This window comes from Acomys minous (assembly GCF_964271855.1).
Source record: "Acomys minous genome assembly, chromosome: 9".
NCBI classification, from domain to species: domain Eukaryota; kingdom Metazoa; phylum Chordata; class Mammalia; order Rodentia; family Muridae; genus Acomys; species Acomys minous.
Genome location: NC_140490.1, coordinates 58,997,672 through 59,016,921, shown reverse-complemented (window position 1 = coordinate 59,016,921; position 19,250 = coordinate 58,997,672). Strand labels below are relative to the sequence as shown.

The following is a 19,250-nucleotide window of genomic DNA, read 5'->3' as shown; positions in this document are numbered from 1 at the left end:
TGCCTGTAAGCATATGGCACAAGGGCTAAGCAAAGTGACTCCTAGCATTATTACTACTGTGAGTGTGCATGTGTTGAAATGCACCTGTGGAGTTGGGACTTTGCATCCTTTCCTTCAAATGTGGTTGACTTTGGTTCCAGGGACCGAAGTCAAGTCATCAGGCCATCTCCTCAGTTCCAGGTAACACCTCTGCAGAACCAAGCAAATGTCAAAGGCTAGACTAGCTAGGTTTCTGGAGATAAGGAAGGAAAGGGGAAAGGTGCTGAGGTAGAAAGTGTAAGCACCTCCAGGTGTGGGAGTGGCCAGGTTCCACCCCTAAGGACCTCCAGCCACCAAGCCCCGCTCCTCAGAATACCTAACCTTTCTGGGTGAATCCAGCCCCTCCAGAGTTTGCCCCAAGCCAGGCCAAAATTCCCAACAATCCCAGGCCATCCTGGAAGGCTTCTCATCCCCCCCTCAAACCCTATAAAAAGTCTTGACAACTCCCACACAGTTCTGGGCTGCTGCTCTCAGCAGAGGCAGCCACCCTCCTGTTTCCCGCCCCCCCCCCCCCAATAAATCTCTGCTTGAGGTTTGTTATGTGCTGTGACTGTGGTTTTCCTTGGCTCTCAACTGCCAGGATACCTTTCCCTTTCAGAGCTGTAACACTTAACAGGAAGAACTAAGAAAATTACTTAGAGAATTGCAACTCTTACCTGACTATAAGAGGAAGACAGTAACTACAACAGAATAAGTCAATTGTACCATTTATTGATGATGAAATCAGATTGGAAAACAATCACAACAAAAGCGTCTTCTGAATAGTTTGCTTACTAAGTGGAGGCATTTCTTCAAAGAATAACATACAAAGGATGGTCAGTGTCGGTGTGGGAGCCCTTGACTGTATACAGAGACAGCAGTGACGTTCACATGTTCTACCCCGTATCATATCAAGGAATTACTTTGTAAGGGCGAGGTTTTTGTTCCTAATACCTGTGTCTCAATGATGAACCATATTTTAGCTGGGTTTCATTGAATAAATTTGCTCACATTGAGATGTATGGAAGCTATTTTTGGTCAGTGGGTGAACACTTGCCCCTGGCTATGAGTGAAGGGGATAAGCAGTTTCGCTTCTGAATGTAGAAAGGTCTATTTTGTAGTATGCTTTTTCGGTGAAGTTTCTTTTTGGTCCTTGGTGCTTTAACTTCTTCTTTTGGATTTTCAGGAAAAGACAGAGGAATGGGTGAAACTGGCACTGGGGACCTTGGTGGGAAGCATCTTGTTGAGGCCACTTTAGCCAGTTGTTGAGTTGCTTGAGTAGTAGAAGGCTTGGGTGAAAGTTCCTGGCAAGGGTTTAAAATGGAGTTTTTAGAATTCTTAAAGTCGTCATGAGCCGCAGCGCACTGTTTTACAGTAGATGGACATTTTAGCAACAGTCTAGAGTTCGACTTACATTTGCCAGCATTGCTCCAGTTCCATTTGGAAACATTTTGTTCTGACTTGCCAGAACCACAATTATTTTTCCTCTTGTCCCGGCTTTTATCTATGCCAGAGGTCTGTGGAGTCAATGTGTCAGGAAGCTTTGGCGGCCTGGCTCTCAGTGGAACGGCTTTAGAGGAAGACGGTGGTTCTGTCATCGAAAATATGGAGTTACAGAAAGTGCTTTGAAGCCTTGGCCTCTCTCTTTGTATGGTCATATGTTGTAATCTTTCCAGTTCCAATAAACGAGTTATTAAACGCTCAATGGAGCTTTCTGGAGGTTCCACTACTGCCCTCCAGCTGTCACACTTTGAGAGGGCGAATCTGCGCAAGTCTAGAGTGTTGAAAGGAGCGGGGAGAAAGTCTGCATAGATAGCCGCTCCGTTTCCTTCCTCTGTGAGAGATCGCTCTACATGTTCTATCGTTTCTGGTTTCAAGTTCAGGTCCATCTTTTTAAAATAGCTGAGCAAAGAGTCATTCATTTTCTCGTTTTCAGATAAGTCACTTTCATCTGTGACAGTTTCCTCCACACTGATGTTTCTGTATTTGGAATTCCAATATGAAGCAGATAAAGAGTCGCCATTGTTGTTGTCCAAAGTTGAATACGAGTTAATACGAAACTCATTTCTATCCTTCAGAAAGTCTCCATCAGCATAAGGCCAGCAGAGACCTGCTGACATTGGCTGGCCAGGATACAGACTGACTTGCTTGCTGTTCATCAAACCCGGAATACTTGCTAATGAATGGTTTAGAGTGAAAAGCCTGGGACTGTTAGCTGCATTGAAGCCAGTTTCCACTGAAGATTTTTTGAATTCTCTTTAAAAAAAAAAAAAGATTTAATTAGTGGTTTGTTGACTACATTTAAAATGGTATTAAATGATGAGGCTGGAGAAATGACTCTGAAGTTAAAAGCATTCACTTTTATATAGGGTCTGGGTTCTCAGTTTCCAGCACCGACATGGTGGCTCACAACCATCCATAACCCTAGTTTCAGTAAACCCAGTGTTGTCTTCTTACCTTCAATGGGCACCAGGCACTCATACATACATGTAGGCAAAATACTCTAGATGTACAAAAAATATTAGTAACCTTCCTCAAAGATAGTTAATGTTTAGTTCCCCAAAGCATTCATGTACATAGCTACCTATGAAAGAGATGTTAGTTTCCAACTATTGTCGAATGATACTGAATTATGTAACTATACTGTCTAAAATATTCATTAAGAAAACTGATGAGCAACTCTTTCTCATTGTGCAAGCACAAGTAAGCCCATGGTGGTGTCTTAAAATGGCTCATGGCTGTTAGGAGAATGCAGTTAAGTGGCTAAGTAGCCTTGCCTAGGATGCCAGAGGATGGTTACGTGTAGCTTTGAGTAGCACTGAAATTACAGTGGGATACTTACTGACCTTGAAGTAGATGAAACTTTTAAAGAATGTATGTATGTTTCCTATAACAAAGACTTCTATGTTAAACACTGTGGCTTTTCAATTTTATCAAATAATGAGCTCAACAGTGTCTGTCAAAAAAAAATTCAGTTGTACTTCCTTGGTAATGTTCTTCTAATGATGCCTTCTTAAGAGTAATATATCTAGGCATGATATGAAAATGATACTGGAAAAGAAATACAGAAAATGGGGTGGGGAACCAGAATATAGAACGCTGGGTTTCTGGTTAGGTTTCGTTTTGTTTGTATGTTTGCGTATTTTAAAGCTAGTTAGAGAGCAGGTAGCAGTGATGCCCACCTGGTAGAGCTGGCTACTCAGGAAATTAAAGCACTCAGATAGCTTGAGCCTAAGAGTTTGAGTCTAGCCTGGATAACAGTCACACACATACACACTTAGGGGAGGGGGGAGAAGAAGAGAGATGGGGTCGGGAGGAACGGGGGGGGGGGGATAGAGGGAAGGAGAGAAGGGAAGGGAGGGAAGGGGAGGGAGGGAAGGGAAGGGAGGGAAGGGGAGGATAACTAGAAATACTAATATTGAAAGATGTGATGCCCCTACTTGACGTGGTCTCAAAGGCTTCTTAGTTCCTTCATGTCCAACATTTAATAAAAATACCAATTTAAGACTCTAAAGAATACTTTCATTTCTAGCAAAAGTGACTGAAATATTCACTTAGCTAAACACAGAGCGTGCCACCTGTCCTTTGAAACACCATAGGAAAAACTATTTGAAATCTCAATTAACTGTCACCAGCCCGTGGAGCGAGTGAGGAAAGAGCCGCACGGAGGTGGCAAAGCACATCTCGGAGTGCCCTGAGAAGTAGGACCATCTTAGGACAGAACTCTAAATGTTTATACACGCTCAAGTTCCTGTTATTTCATTACTTTACTTGTTGATAATATACCGAGGAGAAAACTCCTAGTAAAATATGTCACTGATCCCAAACTCGTATCAGCAAAAACTCTTACAACAAAAGCCTGCATAGTAGCTACAGCATGGCTACAAAACACTGTCTTCTGGCTATTCCTCAGAACATGCCACCGTTAGACAAATTTCCACACTCACTGGCAGAGTGGCTACTGACACACCTGTGACTGGAAGAATGTCATGCGTGTCCTAACCATTGCACCACGCTGCAACAGTTGGTGGGTTCACCTTTGATAAAATGCAGTGCCCTTCATTTGACCTCTCACCTAAAATTCTGGTTCCCAGCTGAGTTCTTTCTGGTATAGGAGATTTCCCTATCTCCTTCAGCACTACCATTCCATTAAGACTTAGGCCCTACAATTCCCTGTCATTTTGGTTGTCCCCTCAAGCCTTAACATAAGGCAAACTCTGGGGTTCAGGCAGGAAGTGTTCTGACCAGGAGCGATGCTCACTGCCCCATGAGCCACTCTATTGTTACCCGTGTATTAAGAGGAGTAGAACTCAAGATGGTTATTAACTGGGAAAACTCTGTGTGTAAAGTGGCATAGAGCAGTGCCCAGTGAAAGGTCTCAATCACACATTACTAATCTGAATTGTTAAGAAGCAGTCTGGCTGCCAACACAGAATCTAATAAGCCAGAAAATAAGAATTATGGGATACCGCAGTCCCGACTGTGTGCTTACATTAAGGTATGTCCACAACCTCCTCTACCACCATTAATGTGTGACTTTGGCGAATGCCTTAACTCTCACAGTACCCAATGTCCTTGTCTGTAAAAGAGGAATGATGGCAGCAGTCCATCTGGTCAGACTCACAGGAGAGTTACATGAGAGTCTATGTAGGGAGTTAAGTCGTTCCCAGCATAGACAATTGTACTCTCATGCCTCAGTTCCTTTCCCTCCAATATAAGAAGCCCAGCTCAATGCGCGCACACCTCACTGTGAGGGTGCAGTACACACACATGGCTGGCTTGGGCTGCCTGCAGTCACTCGCTGTTAGAGAATGAATTTCTGTAACGTCCTATTATTTGCATAGGATAGCTTTAGTTTTTTTTCTGGTTGTGCTTGATCCTCATATCTCAAGTAGTTAACAGGTATATTTAAATTTATTTCAGTAGAATATTAAAAATCTATTTCCTGCTGGGTTTGGTGGCATGTGCCTTTAATCCTAGCATGGTCCTTTGAGGTCCAGGACAGCCAGACCCTATCTATCTCAAAACAAAGCAAAATAGAACAACAGCAAAAGAAACCAAACCCAAACCAAAGCCAAAATATATAAATATATTACATATTTTTCTTACTTGCTATTCATGGTACTTCCTTTATTAACAGGAGAACTCCAGAGCTGAAATACCCCTTGGTTACTGTTCTGTTAACACAAAAAGCACACACAGTGTTTAAAAGCTGTGGTAATTTCAGCACCAGCAGTTACTAAAGATGTAAGGAAGAAATCACACCTGTGCTCTACTGTGAGGATGCTCCGATACGGTCAGCTGCAACACCAGCTGTTCTGCTGGAGTTTTCAGGTGGTTCTACAAGGCAGCAGGAGACTTGAATACAACACACTCCCATTTGCTATTCATGTTTTAAGTAAAATCCAGTGTATCATAACTTTACTGTTAATTAATAAGACTTAGATACTTACTACTAGCATTACTTTTACAGTTGAATGTTTAATGTGTTGTTATAAAGGGTATATGGACAGATTATGTCCACCACAAAAGAAGATATTGACCATGTCAAATGCTTCAAGATATTTTAAGGGCACACGCTACTTTCCTTTTGCCAGAAGTAGGAAACTTCATTCACTACTGATAAGTTCCATTTACAACACTGAACTTACACTGAAAAAAGTTAATGTAAAAATCTTGGGTTTTCTTTCTTTCCTGGTGCTGGGATTGGAACTAGGACCATGCACAGGCTAAGGAAGTGCTCTCCCACTGAGCTGCATCTTACTTTGAGACAAGGGCTCACTACGTTGCCCAAGCATTCCTGAACTGACTCTGTACCACAGATGTCCCTCTGCCCCAGCAAAGGGACTACAGGCCTGTATTACTAGACCCATCCAAAAATAATTATCTAATGACCAGCTTACAACCCTGTAAAATGGCAAAGGTTTTGACTTGTTTAAAGAATACTCTGGAAATAAAATTTCAAGCTTAGCTTTGAGAAAGAGAAAAATTTAAAGAGCATGCAAAAAAAAAAGTGTCAAGCAGTATATTTTATGAATTACTTTAAACCAAAACATCCTTACCTTGTTAGTTTTGCCTGAAAGAATGTATATGGAAAAAGTTAATTAATAGTTATATAACATAGGTTAAGATTTAAAATCCTTCAATCTGTGCGATTCTTGTGTATAATGTGCACATCCAGGGCTTCTTACCACCTGGCGCAGCATCATTTCCAGGTGAGAAGGGTTCATTTTCAGCAAGGAGCTCTTCTGAATCCAAGTTCCACTGAGAGAGATTCTAAAACAGTATTTATTTTTTAAGGATAACGTTAGTGTTAATGACAAAAAGTTCGAGTATACAGTTTTACTTGTTCTCTGGGTAAAGCATGACATAGGGCACCTGCCCCCCCCCCCCACCTCCTCCTCAGAGGCAACCAGCACATCTCTGAGGAGTGTGTGCTTCCTCTTACCAAACCATCACCAGCTTGTTAGGCAGGAAACAGAAACACCTTTACAATATGTAGTTTTGTTTTAAAAGAGTGGCACGTAGGTTTTAAATACTGATTTATAAAACGTAACGCAACATCCTACGTCACTGGTACATGATGGAACATTCATCAAGTATTGCGTACTGAGTGCTAGATCTGAGAGCCCACAGCATCCTCCACCAAACACACAAAATCTCCAGTCCTTGTGTTATAGCCAGTGTAGAAGGTGATTCCAGTACTTTCTTGTGGAAGGGAGAGAGAAGTGAGGCGCCTTGGCTGAGAAAAACTTTTGTCAGTGAATTTCTAAGCAAATGAGACGCTGTTACCAGCCAGATTCTGTACTGTGGGAGGAAAAAACACACTTCAGTACAGCATGAAGATTTAATTTACCCACAGAGGTATCACCTGCTAGGATGGATGTTGGGTGTGTATAGGAGGCTGCAGACTATCCATCTTCGGAGATTTTGAAAATAAATAGATCGAGCTGGGCGTGGTGGCGCATGCCTTTAATCCCAGCACTCGGGAGGCAGAGGCAGGCGGATCACTGTGAGTTCGAGGCCAGCCTGGTCTACAAAGTGAGTCCAGGATGGCCAAGGCTACACAGAGAAACCCTGTCTCGAAAAACCGGAAAAAAAAAAAAAGAAAATAAATAGATCATTTTCTGATGTCTGAAATAATATAAATAAGGTCTAGTCTCCTCATGGGCATTACCTAAATGGGGGAAACTCTCAAAAGAGTAATTGGGGGTCAAGGGTGTAGCTCAGTATTGGCGCGCTTGAGTATCATGCCTAAGGTTTGTATTTGGCTTTAAGGAGTGGGGAGGAAAAAAAAACTCTGTAGGTTCTAATTGAGCACGATGAGGATGGAGTGGGTTGTGGGAGTGTCAGTGGCTCCACAAGGAGACTATCAAGGCTGGCAGATCTGGACCCAGGCAGGGGTGAGAGGGGTGGCGCTTGCACAAACTGATGCACCAACCAAGGACATTGCAAGCTGAGCACCCCCTGTTCAGATGTAGCCGATGGACAGCTCATTCTCCACATGGAGAAGGGGAGAGTGGGAGACTGCCTCTGACATGAACTCTGGTGCCCCTGGTTTGATCACTGCCCCTTGGCGGAGAGGCCCTATGCGAACACAGAGGATGGCCGTGCAAGCTATTCAGATGAGACCTGATAGGCTGTGTGGTCAGACAACCGGGTGGGGGTGGAGGGGGGAGCAGGGAAGGGACCCCAGGAATCAGAGGTCTAGGGGAGGGGTATATGGCAGAAGAGGGAGGGAGGGTGGGAACAGGAAGATAAGAGCAGGGGGATTACAATCAAGATGTAACTAACTATAATAAAAAATAATAAATGTAAGAATCACTCCTGAACATCCCCTTCCTGAAAAAAAAAAGATGAGGATGAGGGGCTGGCTCAGGGCTAATAGCACTGCCTGTTCTTCCTGAGGACCAGGGTTTAGTTACTGTCTGTCGCCTCGGTTCTGGGGATTTGACAGCCTCTTGTGGCTTCATGCCTGTGCATGGGCATACATGCAGGCAAACTGCACATACCCGTAAAAATAAAGACTACAATTTCCCTTTAGAAAGATGAAGGTGAGAAGCAGCTAATGACGTTTTGAAAAGAGCCCAGTAGGTGCTCAGGCTTCTTTGAGCTCTATACTCCTGGGACAGTGACATCTGAAACGTGGCGTGTGAGAATAGCATATCCCTATGTTCAAATAGGAAGGAGACATTGAGACAACTGAGCTGTTTGTACATCAAACCCAGGGGCCAAATGGTAAAGACAGGTAGAGTGCCAATTTCTCAAGGGCTGCGACATGTCTACACCACAAGACATTTTGGTATCCCAGACATCTTCACTGGTTCGTAACAAAAATACGTGGGAGAAAATAAGTAGAGCCCTGCCTAGTTTATGACAGAGTGCCACCCTTAATGAGATTGTTTCCATTTGTTAAAAGAAAAACTTTTTTTTTTTCACTTCATAGTCAAAATGTGCTAAGAGGAAAAGGCTCAGTAGAAACTGCTCACAAAGCGAAAGCAGGGAGTTGTCTGTCTCCGCAGTAAGACTCAGGGGCCCTGTCTCTGCGTCCAAAGTCTGGCATTCATACCTCCTGGGAGGCGCTCGACACATGCAGGTGGCTGCCACAGTTCTCATCGCTTTTTCTTCCCATGTTGTTGGAGCTGCCCTTCTGTCCCCTTAAAGTCCTGTAAAGGTGTTGGAACAGGTACACTTAAGGAAGGTTGACAAAGCATGAGTTTTGTTAAGGAAAAAAAAAATGCTTAGATGGGCTAGAAAGAAGTGTAGCTCAGTGTCTCACGCCAGCACCACCACCCCACTACCAGCCACGAATACCTTAAAAAGCAAAGTGGGGAACCACGTAACATTAGAAACAAACAGCAGACCAGACCAATACCAGGCAGAGACATAGATACATCACAAGGTCTGATTGATCGAGCATTAGAAAACGAACGCCAGAGCCGGGCGTGGTGGCGCACGCCTTTAAGCCCAGCACTTGGGAGGCAGAGGCAGGCGGATCGCTGTGAGTTCGAGGCCAGCCTGGACTACAAAGTGAGTCCAGGGCAGTCAAGGCTACACAGAGAAACCCTGTCTTGAAAAACCAAAAAAAAAAAAAAAAAAAAAAAAAGAAAGAAAGAAAGAAAGAAAGAAAGAAAGAAAATGAACGCCAGATAAGATGTAAGGCACATCGGAGAAACACAAATACAGTGTTATCTCGAATGTAAAAACAGACCCCTCCCCCACACCTCCAAGCCTCCTTTTACTCATTCAAAACAAAACGTGGCACCTGAAAGCAAAACTAACCTTACACATACGTGGGCAGGGCAAGAAGCCAATGCACGTTTCGCTAAAAGGCTCAGAGGGCCAGGCGTTTTCGAATCTCAAACTATGTGGTATCTAAGATCCCCAGGAAGTATTTAAAATAAACATATTTGATAGAGAGCTATAGGATAATGCAATCACTGGAGTATTAGAAAAATTACAAACTACTGGAGCAGCCAGTAGATCCGCTAATAGTTTATAAAGTCTTGTCTCCAGGAAATATGGTTGGAGTTTGTGAACCAACAGGCAGCGATCATTTGCAGTATAGATGCGGGATTCTGAGACTAAAGTGCATAAGGCAGCAAGCTGTTAAGCAGCGGCGCCGCTGGGGATCACTCAAGTGTGTGCCCCCACAGGAAGGCAAGAGGAAAGCCCTAGAAACAAAGAGACCTTCCGCGACCAGGGTCTACAGCCTTATTCTTCGGTGGGCCAGGAAAGCAGGTCACCCTGGCCTAGGACGTCAGGGAGTCCTCGAGGGTAGCAGGGGCTCTTACTCGTCTGCCTCGAAGGCCCACGTGTCCTGGCTGGCGTCGTCCTTGTTCTCGCCCTCGCCTCTAGCTCTGGACACTGGCTCCTCCTCGGGGTGCGCGAACAGCTCGGTGGGAGCAGATGGGGCCTCTTCCTTCCTGAGGCAGGAGAACAAGGATGGGGGGAGCAGCGGCTGTGGGCCGTAGGCACCCCACCCCCACGCCCCCGTGCGGGGTCGCACGCACCCCGGGCCAGGCCGGGCTGAGCTAGGAGGGCTGGTCACCAGGCAACCGCGACAGAGTGCAGCCATCCTGCCTCTCCAGATTCTTTCTACCCAGGCCTGAACCCCTTGAGGCAGCCTGCCCCCTCGCCCCGCCACCACCACCCCGCTGCCTTCCCCAAGATCCTTCAGGGCCTTGCTAGTTCTTCTTATGCCCCTGGGAAACTTCGGGAGCCTTTTAGTCCACCCCTTGGTCCTTCTCTAGTCTTCTTAAAATTTCTGAGACCTTTTAAGGCCACCCCAGGCCATCCTCCATTGCTTTTCTTCCCAAGGTTCTTAGCTTCCTAGAGACCTGCGGCCCTTCTTGGTCCTGGTAAGGCTTCACGGGCCTTCTGAGGTAAGCTTGAAGACTCTTGCAGTGGCCAGTTGGCCCCCAGACCTTCATTCCAAAATAAAGCCACGAGGTTTGCCTGACACATCCTAAACTGAATAGATGTCAGGTATCCCACCATGCTTAAACTACACAATACAGCAGATAAAGTGGAAGAGTATTATCCCTGCTGATATTAAATCCCTCGTCTTTTTTTCCTGTCTAGGATACATTTATATTGTAAGAAGCCAGTTTTGTAACCCCAAATGAGTATCTCTTGCTTCGACCCCAAACTAAGTGGAGAAGAGAAAAATTATATATGTATGTGTGTGTGTGTGTGTGTGTGTGTGTGTGTGTGTGTATAACTATAATTTAATTTATATACATATAAATGGCTTTTCCTGGAATAGTTTGCTAAAAATTTAAAGAACAATTCTATAAGTAAATGACTACTAAAAATTTCAGTATGATAAAGTAATGAAATCTGAGGGTTTTTTGTTTGTTTGTTTTGCTTTCCTTTTGAGGCAGGGTTTCTCTCTATAGTCCTGGCTAGTCAGGTACCCACTGTGGCGAGCAGGCTGACAAACTCAGAGGGATCTCTGCCTCCTGAGCTGCTGAGTGCTGGGATTAAAGTGATGTGTCACCATGTCCAGCTTTGAGGAGAGAAACTTTTAAAATCGTTTGTTGACAATATTTTGTCCGGTTAACATCTAGACTTAAACCCCCCAAAGGCTCAATAAGCGCTGAAATACACTGGTTCTTCAATGTCTGAAGGAACGGAAAGGGAGGCCTGTCTCTTTTATCCTCCAAAAACATACATTCACAGGTACATATAGAACACTGAACATGATTTTAAGAGTTTCAAAGATCTTCGATTGACTCCCCAACCCCACCCAACAGATGTCTGCCTTCTTCCTGAGTCTAGTCCGTTTCCCTTCTGAAAGGTTTACAGACACCGTTCCCACCCACCTTCCTCTGTCATAACCCTTCACGTTTACTTCTTTGTACAGCTCAGCCAGTCTTGTTTACGAGCCTTGCTTACTTGCTGGCTTTGAAAATTACCTGTTTCTCCATAGTAGTGAGGGAAGGGCCTTGCCTATGTGGTCCATTATGTTACCCCCAAGCCCTTTGCTTAAAACTGAATGGAACCCGTAGTGGAAGCAAAAGCAACCAACGGAGAGAAAGACTAAGGTCTGTGGAGGGCTCGGTCCCTCGCAGGCATCTTGGCGGTCTAGCCTCTTCTGCCTTCATGCTGTTTCCTATCCAGTAGCTTTGACGTGTAGCTCTGTCAGATGCTCTCCCGAGGCCTGAAGAAGGAAATCTGAATTCTTCAGTCCAGCTGGAACTGATTGCTTTCACCGTTTTCCTCTAACTCCTTCTACGTGTCAGCCACATCAGATACTTTCTACAATTTTGCAGAACTCTTCCCTTTTATCATCTCTTCTGTTTTGTTTTTAACCTGAAGGATTAAACTGGTTCTAGTTCTATTGTCATTGTTCCTGACTGCTCAAGGAAGATAAACTTATCCACTTATTCTAAGACAGCTACTTTGGGTTATATTATAGTCACTTACCCAAGTCATTTATTAACATTATAGTTTTTCATCTGCAACATCTACCTTTTCTGCACACCGAAGACAAGATCTACTATTAATCAACCTAGCAGAATTTCTGGCACGTAGTAGGCATTCAGCAAATGCTTGAATTAATTTAATTATGGCCAAACAATAATTGCCAGAATGCATGGTACTGCTGAACATTTTATATGAATTACCTATTTAATACTCAACCCAGTGAAGCAGATACAATTAGTTGCCTCTACTTGGTAACAGAGAACTCGAGCTGTAAATACATTAAGTAACTTTCCTTAATTTATAATTACTTGGAAAATAATGAATTTGGGGCCATACACTGCCAGCTAATCATTCCTAGAGTATATGTAGTTGGGAACTTTTCTTCTGTCTCCTCTGGAGACATAAATCACACTTATGCGCACAGGCACGTGTTGCGCATGTGCAGTTTCCATGCATCTAACTTTTACCATCTCATCTGCCTCGTTTTCATGTCTCTGGGTTTGCCTTTTTCTTTTGTCTTAGGACCGATTCCAGGTTCCTAAGTAGCACCCTGAGAGTTGCACCTCCTCTAAGATTCTCTTTTATTTTCTTTGCCTAATCTTAATAGCCCCTCTTTCCCATTCTCGTCCCCACTCGTATGATTTTCCTTTCTTCCTCTGATGGCATCAAAGTCATGGCTGCATTTCTCTTCATCATCAAATATTCAAGACTGTAGTTAAATATAAGAAAACACCTAACATGCAAGCAGAGCACTGTGTACATAATACACAAATATTTTTTCAAAAGAACAGAAAACAGCTAAGAGAATGGTATCTTCCTCAATCCCTTGACTCTAGAGAAGTAAGACAGTAGGCCATTTTCTTAGGGGATTAGACCTAGCGTTAGTGTCGGTCATTGGCCGAAGAGAATTCGTCGGCCTTCAAGACCATGACCAGCATTCAGTTCTTAGGAATAGTCTCAAGATGGCCTTGCTCTAAATCTGCACCTTTTAAGCTAACACAGGGGGAGACCTCTTTTTTTTTCTTCCTTCTTCTTCTTCTTTTTTCTCCAAAACTGAACTAGAATAAGGAGAAAGTTCTCTGTCTGGTAGTATTTACCAATCTGTTCTACAAACCACAGCAGAAAAGGTTTGTTACTAACTTACTCATGTGTCCAAGGAGTTCAGAGGGATGTCAGATACCCTTGAGTTTGAATTGCCAGTTGTGACCTTTCTGGTGTGGGTACTGGGAATCGAATTTAGGTCCTTTTTAAGAACAGTGCATGCTCTTAACCACTGAGCTATTTCTCCAGCTCCCAATAGAGAAGGTCTGAATCAGAGGAAAAGAAAATAAGCCTTGGGCCAGGCCCTTAAGAGGACCCAGTAAGGCCACCTTAGTGTCGTCTCTCATGGCAAAGATGACAATGATGACAGGAAGATGCTACAGTAGAAATCACCTCAACTTACATGTCTTTTGTTGCCCTGGGTTATTCAAAAGAATGCCAAGCACAACATTGCTTAATTATTCTTTAGAGAAAAGAGTTCCATTTTTGCTGGTCACTCTGTACCTTTCATATTTTGATATTTGCCTTGCAGATATGCATGACTTCAGAAGCTCCTTCAGCAGGATTAGATAAATATTGACACAAAGTTGATCGATATTTTCTAATTAACAATATGCATTTTGGGGTGGTGCTTAGATAAGACATTCAATGAGGGGCTAGGGAAATGGCTCAGTGGTTAAGAGCAATGGCTGCTTTCCCAGAGGATCCAGATGTGATTCCCAGCATCCACAGGGCAGCTCATACTGTAACTCTGGTTCCAGGGGATTTGATACCCTCTTCTGGCCTCCTCTAGCACCAGGCATGCATGTGAACAGACATGCTTATAGACCACACACACACACACACACACACACACACACACACACACAAATAAATAATTTAAAAAATATATTCAACCAATGGGAAATGTTTCAAATCAGTGGTGAACAAGTGATATTTAGAATGTTTTAGAATAGTAACTTGATTTTATTCAGTGCCCCTCCACCAACTACTGTACTTTTCAGTAGTAGCTAAATCCCTTCATCCCAAACTATGCCTTTGCTTCTGAGATCATTACTCATAGGTATCTTAGCTTTTTTGTGTGTGTGTTTGTATAATTTCTTTTAAAGAAACACAAGTAAAATGTTTTTGCTTTGAAGGATTTCTTTTCTTTTTTTTCTTTTTCTACTTTAAAGTTTTATTTTAAAAGTCAATGTTTGTCAGGAGTAGCACCACATGCCTTTAATTCCAGAACTTGGGAAGCAGAGATAAGTGATTGTCAAGGCCAGCCTGGTCTACAGAATGAGTTCCAGGATACCCAGAGCTACATAGTGAGAGCCTGTCTGGAAAAACAACCCAAACGACAGCAACAACAAAATTAACCTTTAATGTTTGCCTCCTTAACAATGCTATCGTATTTGAGTAGCTACCATTTTGTTCCAAAAATACAAGAAAATTTGTTGTAAATCTACCTATTCCTATACTGGATGATAGTGATTTAACTGAAAACATTGCCCCAAACAGGAGAAGCACACACACTGGGGAACCCCACATCCTATGCGGGTGTTATAACTGGTACTTTGAACACATTCTCAGTTCTCAGTTACATGGTTCCTATTTTATTTTGCTCTTACCACTGGACCTGGGTGTGCAGTTCCGCCTAAGGCTTCTAGGTCTCTGGATGCCGGCACAGAGCTCTTTTCCTGGCCGTCTGGGATAAGCTTACTTTGAGTTTGAGTCTAATTTTCATTATGGACTTACTCTCTGGTGCTAGAACTGGTGGAGCTGGAATCCTTTTTCTGGGAGTTGGGGCCCTCCCACTTCAGCTGCTGCGAGCCAAACACTCTTTTCAGGACGCTTCCTTTGAGAAACTTGGAGATGATCTTGTCTCTCTGAACATTGCTGAACACTCTGCCTTCGGGGAGCCAGCTGGCCTTGTCGAACGGGCAGCTGTGGCTTGCTGGCAGCAGAAGGTGCTCTGGAGACACAGGAGCCCTCTTTGAAACAAAAACAAAAACAAAAGCAAAAGCAAAGCAAGAAAGAAAATTGCCTGTTACCTAAGAGCTGTAAGGGAAGAAAAACAACCCTGTGCTGCCCTGCCCTGCGCTGTGGGATTAATTATTATTAATTTAGTTAATAAGGCTGCCAGCAAGGCCTAAGCAGCCACTGGCCGGCATGGCAACTCACCCTTCTCCTGCAACAAGGCAAGGGCACCAGGCACAGCAGACTCCTGTCATCAAATATATGGCTTGAAAAAGTATCCATCATTGAAGAAACACACTGGGACTAAGGTTAAAATAAAAGTGCAAGCATTTATTGCACCTATGACTCAGAATTGCAGCTGGGCCCTACCTAGGAGCTTGGGATCACCAGGCTAGCGGTCCGCAGTATGTGGCCAGCCTTCCTGCCCTACCGAGCTTCCATCCCAAAGGTCTTTCCACCACAGTGTGCTTAGACAAAAGCAAAGGACACTGGCTCCTACAAGTCTTACCTATGGTAAATAAATAATAAATAAATAAATAAATAAATAAATAAATAAATAAATCACCCCAAAGAAAAATCCATCCGATAGTTTATTTCACAATAAAGTAGACGGAACAGTAGTCTAATGTCTATACGGACAGTTCTTTTTCACACTTCTGTGTAGACTAGATTGGCCTTGAACGTACAGAGATCTGCCTGCCTCTGCCTCTTTTCCCTGAGTGCTAAGATTAAAGATGTGTGCCACCAGGCTCAGCTTGTGGCATATCTTTATGCCTTTATCTGTTGATAGCTTATTTCCCACAGTGCTTCAAAGAACACAAGCATGCAGGCGTCTCCCTCAACAGAAGAGTCTTATTCCCTTTGGATTACCCACTAGTGGCATGGTAGACTCTACATTAGTTCTGTCTTTAAAGTTTTGGATGAACCTCAGTACTGATTTTCTCAATGACCATTGTGCTACTTTCTTGCATGTATGTTCAACATGCATGTTCAACACATATGTGCCTAGAGTCTGTGGAGGCTAGGAGAGGGTGTTGGAACTCCTGTGGAGCTCTGAATGGTTGTGAGCGACCATGTGAATGCTGAGACCTTAACCTGGGTCCTCTACAAGAGCAGCAAATAAAATGCTCTTAACTACTAAGTCATCTTTCCAGCCCCTATTTTGTCTTCTCAATAATTGCCATTTTTTTTCAAGGACAACTTTTCACAATCATGATCTCCTTCTGGTTTCGGCCAATATCCATAGCTTCAGTTAACTCTGACCATTCCATCAAGTGCTGTTTAGAGTAACAAATCAGAGCACATTTGTAGGCAGACATAGCTATGCACACCTTTAGTCCTCGCACTCACGAGGAAGAGGCAAGCCGATCTCTCCAAGTTCGAGGACATCCTTCCTCATCTATATATGGAATTCCAGGCCAGTCAGGGCTACATAATAAAACTCTGTCACACACACACACACACACACACACACACACACACACACACACGCTGTTTCACACTAAAGGTAGGCAACCTTTAAGAACAAATTCCTATATTAATACAACGTCAACATGCCCCTTCCTTATTTTCAGCCCAAGCTTTATGAAGCAAGGTGAGCATGCCCAGATTCATTCCTGTTCACTATTCTAACCTTTCAAGCATGTGCTCCACAGCCTTGAGCTGAGCAAATGTTCCTGTCATCTGCCCTTCCTAAATTATAACCTTTAACAGAGCATGCTCAAGAATGTGCCTATTCTTAAAGTGATACATATATGAATATGTATGAGCTTTCCCAGTAAAAATTCCCTGTGATTTCTGCTTTGTTTTTGTGTTTGTTTGTTTTTCTTTAGGGAGCCACTGCTTTGGAAATAACCCCTGTGCTGTCCTTGCTTGCTGTGGGTAATAAGTCTTTCCTCATTCTTTTGTGTTTTGGCCTTGCCATTTGGGCCTGATGCTTCCCAAGATACAGACCCATTATATTTTGTTACAGTTAGGTCAGTTTACACAGCAATAGGGAACATATTTAACACATGTCTTCTTCCTTTTCTATTTATGAAAATGAAGGCTTAGAGTAACCCACTCAACTTTGCTTAGAAGAAGCCAGAGCATGGATGTTCCAGTTGCCAACATGTTCTAGCCTCCTTTCTTTAGCCCAAACTACTTATGCAATTTTGAGAAGCACACTGTGGTTCTTGTTAGTTCTAGAATTTATTTTAAATGGGTCTCTATGGGGTTCTGTTTGTTTATTTAAGCCTTCAATGTTTTAGTTTGCAAGTTGAGGATGAAAAAGTAAAATTGCTTATTTCCTTCTCTGGACACAACTGTTCCATCCCATAAGCTACAGCCATATTATTTTAATGTCTTAATGAAGGTTTTGCAGCATGGTTAAAACGCTGCTCACCCAGAGCGGCCACTACCAACAGGGCATGGCACGGGCTCTCACCATCTTGCAGTGTGGCTTGCAAGCCAGTTCAACAAAAGTTGGGTGATCATAGGGAACCCCAATGTCCTGGCTAGCTGGTGGGGCTGAAACCAAGGGACAACTCTCACCACAGTTATTTGCATTTTCATCCCAAACTGAAGAATGGTTCTCCAGTACTTCCCAATTGCTCTGGCTGGGCTATAAAGTTTGGGGACTTTGTTGTTATTTAGTACTTGTGTTATCCTCTGCTCCTTGGTCTACAGTGAAGAAAGACTAGCACTAAGGTGATTTTGTTTGTGTTGGCTTTGTAAATACGGAAAAAAGAACAAGAAGCAAGTCCTCTTACCTGTGTTAATTTGGACATTTCCTTAGTTTTGGACCATAAAGCTCTTCCTCAAATCTACAGGGGCAGCGCCGATGTAACCACTCTCTTTGGGGGCCTTCTAGGTCTGTGGAGTCTTAAATATGTGCACACTTGGGTAGAAGACTCTAGGGGGAAGACACCACAGGCTATGTGCACACCGGTCACCGTTCCCTTCAGGAAAACTCGTTCTTTCTCCTCAGAACTCATTCATATCCAGACAGAAAACTGGAGTTTCTGGGGGGGAAAAATCTCTGAATTATTTGGCTGGATACCTTCCATGAGAGGCTTTTCTCTACTTTGAAAGTGCAGAACAAGTCCTTGGGGTTCCAAGCCAACACCTGGGCCATTGTGACACTCAGAATGCAAAGCAGTCAGAGGCCAGAAAGCAGGTTCCACCATCTCCTTCTGGAGATGGCAGCAAGCTGAGATGAAGAACAGTTAGTTTGCATGAGATGCTGCACATTTCATATGCTCTACTTGCCTTTCTCTGCAACCCAAACAGGCCGTCATGGGAACAGCCAACAACAGTCCTTCAGACATACAACTCTTTGGTGAAGAGAAGATAAAAAAAAGTTATTCCCAGCTTGACATGTATCACACATTTGACCTTCTCTCTAACCTTCACAAGTTGCTCCCGAATCATATGGTGGAAGCGCTTCATTCGTACAGAAGTGAAGAGGACAAAACCAAATGTATGTGGGTACAGGGAGAGAATGAGAGTGCTGTTTTTGCATGCTGGTATGAACCCTCTTCTATACGTGGGCTCTAGCTTCTTGACATTACAGGTGCCATCAGATGAGCTCCTTGCCACATCAAAGCTTGATAGGCCCACGTTCTCAGAGTGGACCATGGAATTTGCCAATGGGTAGAGGTCATTGTCTCTTCATAGTCTCTCATGTGCCAAAATAACTTGCTATTTATCTCTAGGCCAAGCACACCTATGGAAAGATGAAAATGAGTCATGCACAAAGGTACTCAAGTTACAAATTAAGATGTATGCTTGATTTTGACTTTGGTGAGAGAACTTTCAAGTTAAGGACCAGATGAGAAACTCTATTCCTTTGTTCAACTCTCTATTTACCTTCTCCTTTTGCTAGGAAGAAATTGGTTATTTCCTCTGAAAGTAATTTGAAATATTTTTTTTACTGTTTAATTTTATTACTTTGAGAGCGAGTCTTGATAGGTTGCCTGGAATTTCTGGGCTCAAGCCATCCTCTGGCATCAGCGTCCTGAGTCCTGATCCACAGTCAGCTGCTGCTTCTCATAGGAAGCAGTCTTTAGCTTTAGCAGTTTGGAGTGGCCTGATAGTTTAGAATTGGGTCAGGATGGATCGTTTGGAATTTGATTTGTAGAACTTAATGGACCCCGACCTTGAATTAGTTGTAATTAACTTATAGAGGACTGCTGCCTATACCCACAAACTTAGAAGACAAAAACAAAAGCTTCCATACTGATTAAGTCAAAGATGGGGGCTCATACAATGTCATTAAATTGTTGGGGCAAATTGGTCACTTGTATTTAAGTTAATCT

At 43.3% G+C, this 19,250-nt stretch overlaps 2 protein-coding genes across 8 annotated transcripts in view; one reads left to right on the top strand and one right to left on the bottom strand.

The window, feature by feature from the left end:
- Positions 1 to 740: 740 nt before the first annotated feature.
- On the bottom strand, positions 741 to 18,039 carry FAM217A (family with sequence similarity 217 member A). Its single transcript, XM_084796202.1, has 10 exons — positions 17,993 to 18,039; positions 17,703 to 17,845; positions 14,731 to 14,966; positions 9,813 to 9,944; positions 8,588 to 8,684; positions 6,210 to 6,294; positions 6,081 to 6,094; positions 5,284 to 5,358; positions 5,128 to 5,195; positions 741 to 2,274 (listed from the first exon to the last, which is right to left on the bottom strand). The coding sequence occupies exons 2-10, from the start codon at positions 17,718 to 17,720 to the stop codon at positions 1,047 to 1,049; spliced, it is 1,953 nt and encodes a 650-aa protein (XP_084652328.1). The 5' UTR covers positions 17,721 to 17,845; positions 17,993 to 18,039; the 3' UTR covers positions 741 to 1,046.
- Positions 10,098 to 19,250, top strand: part of LOC311605559 (testis expressed protein 56-like) — an 88,055-nt gene continuing 78,902 nt past the window's right edge. For 6 of the 7 annotated variants that reach the window (XR_014782006.1, XR_014782007.1, XR_014782008.1 and 3 more), the window contains exon 1: positions 18,093 to 18,412. Coding sequence is in view for 4 of the 7 variants with exons in the window: in XM_084796212.1 (XP_084652338.1) it covers positions 18,229 to 18,412 (184 nt within the window). In the remaining 3 variants the exon portion in view is untranslated. Of the gene's footprint in view, positions 10,404 to 18,092; positions 18,413 to 19,250 lie in introns of those variants that run through there. The other variant, XM_084796210.1, reaches the window with a different exon arrangement.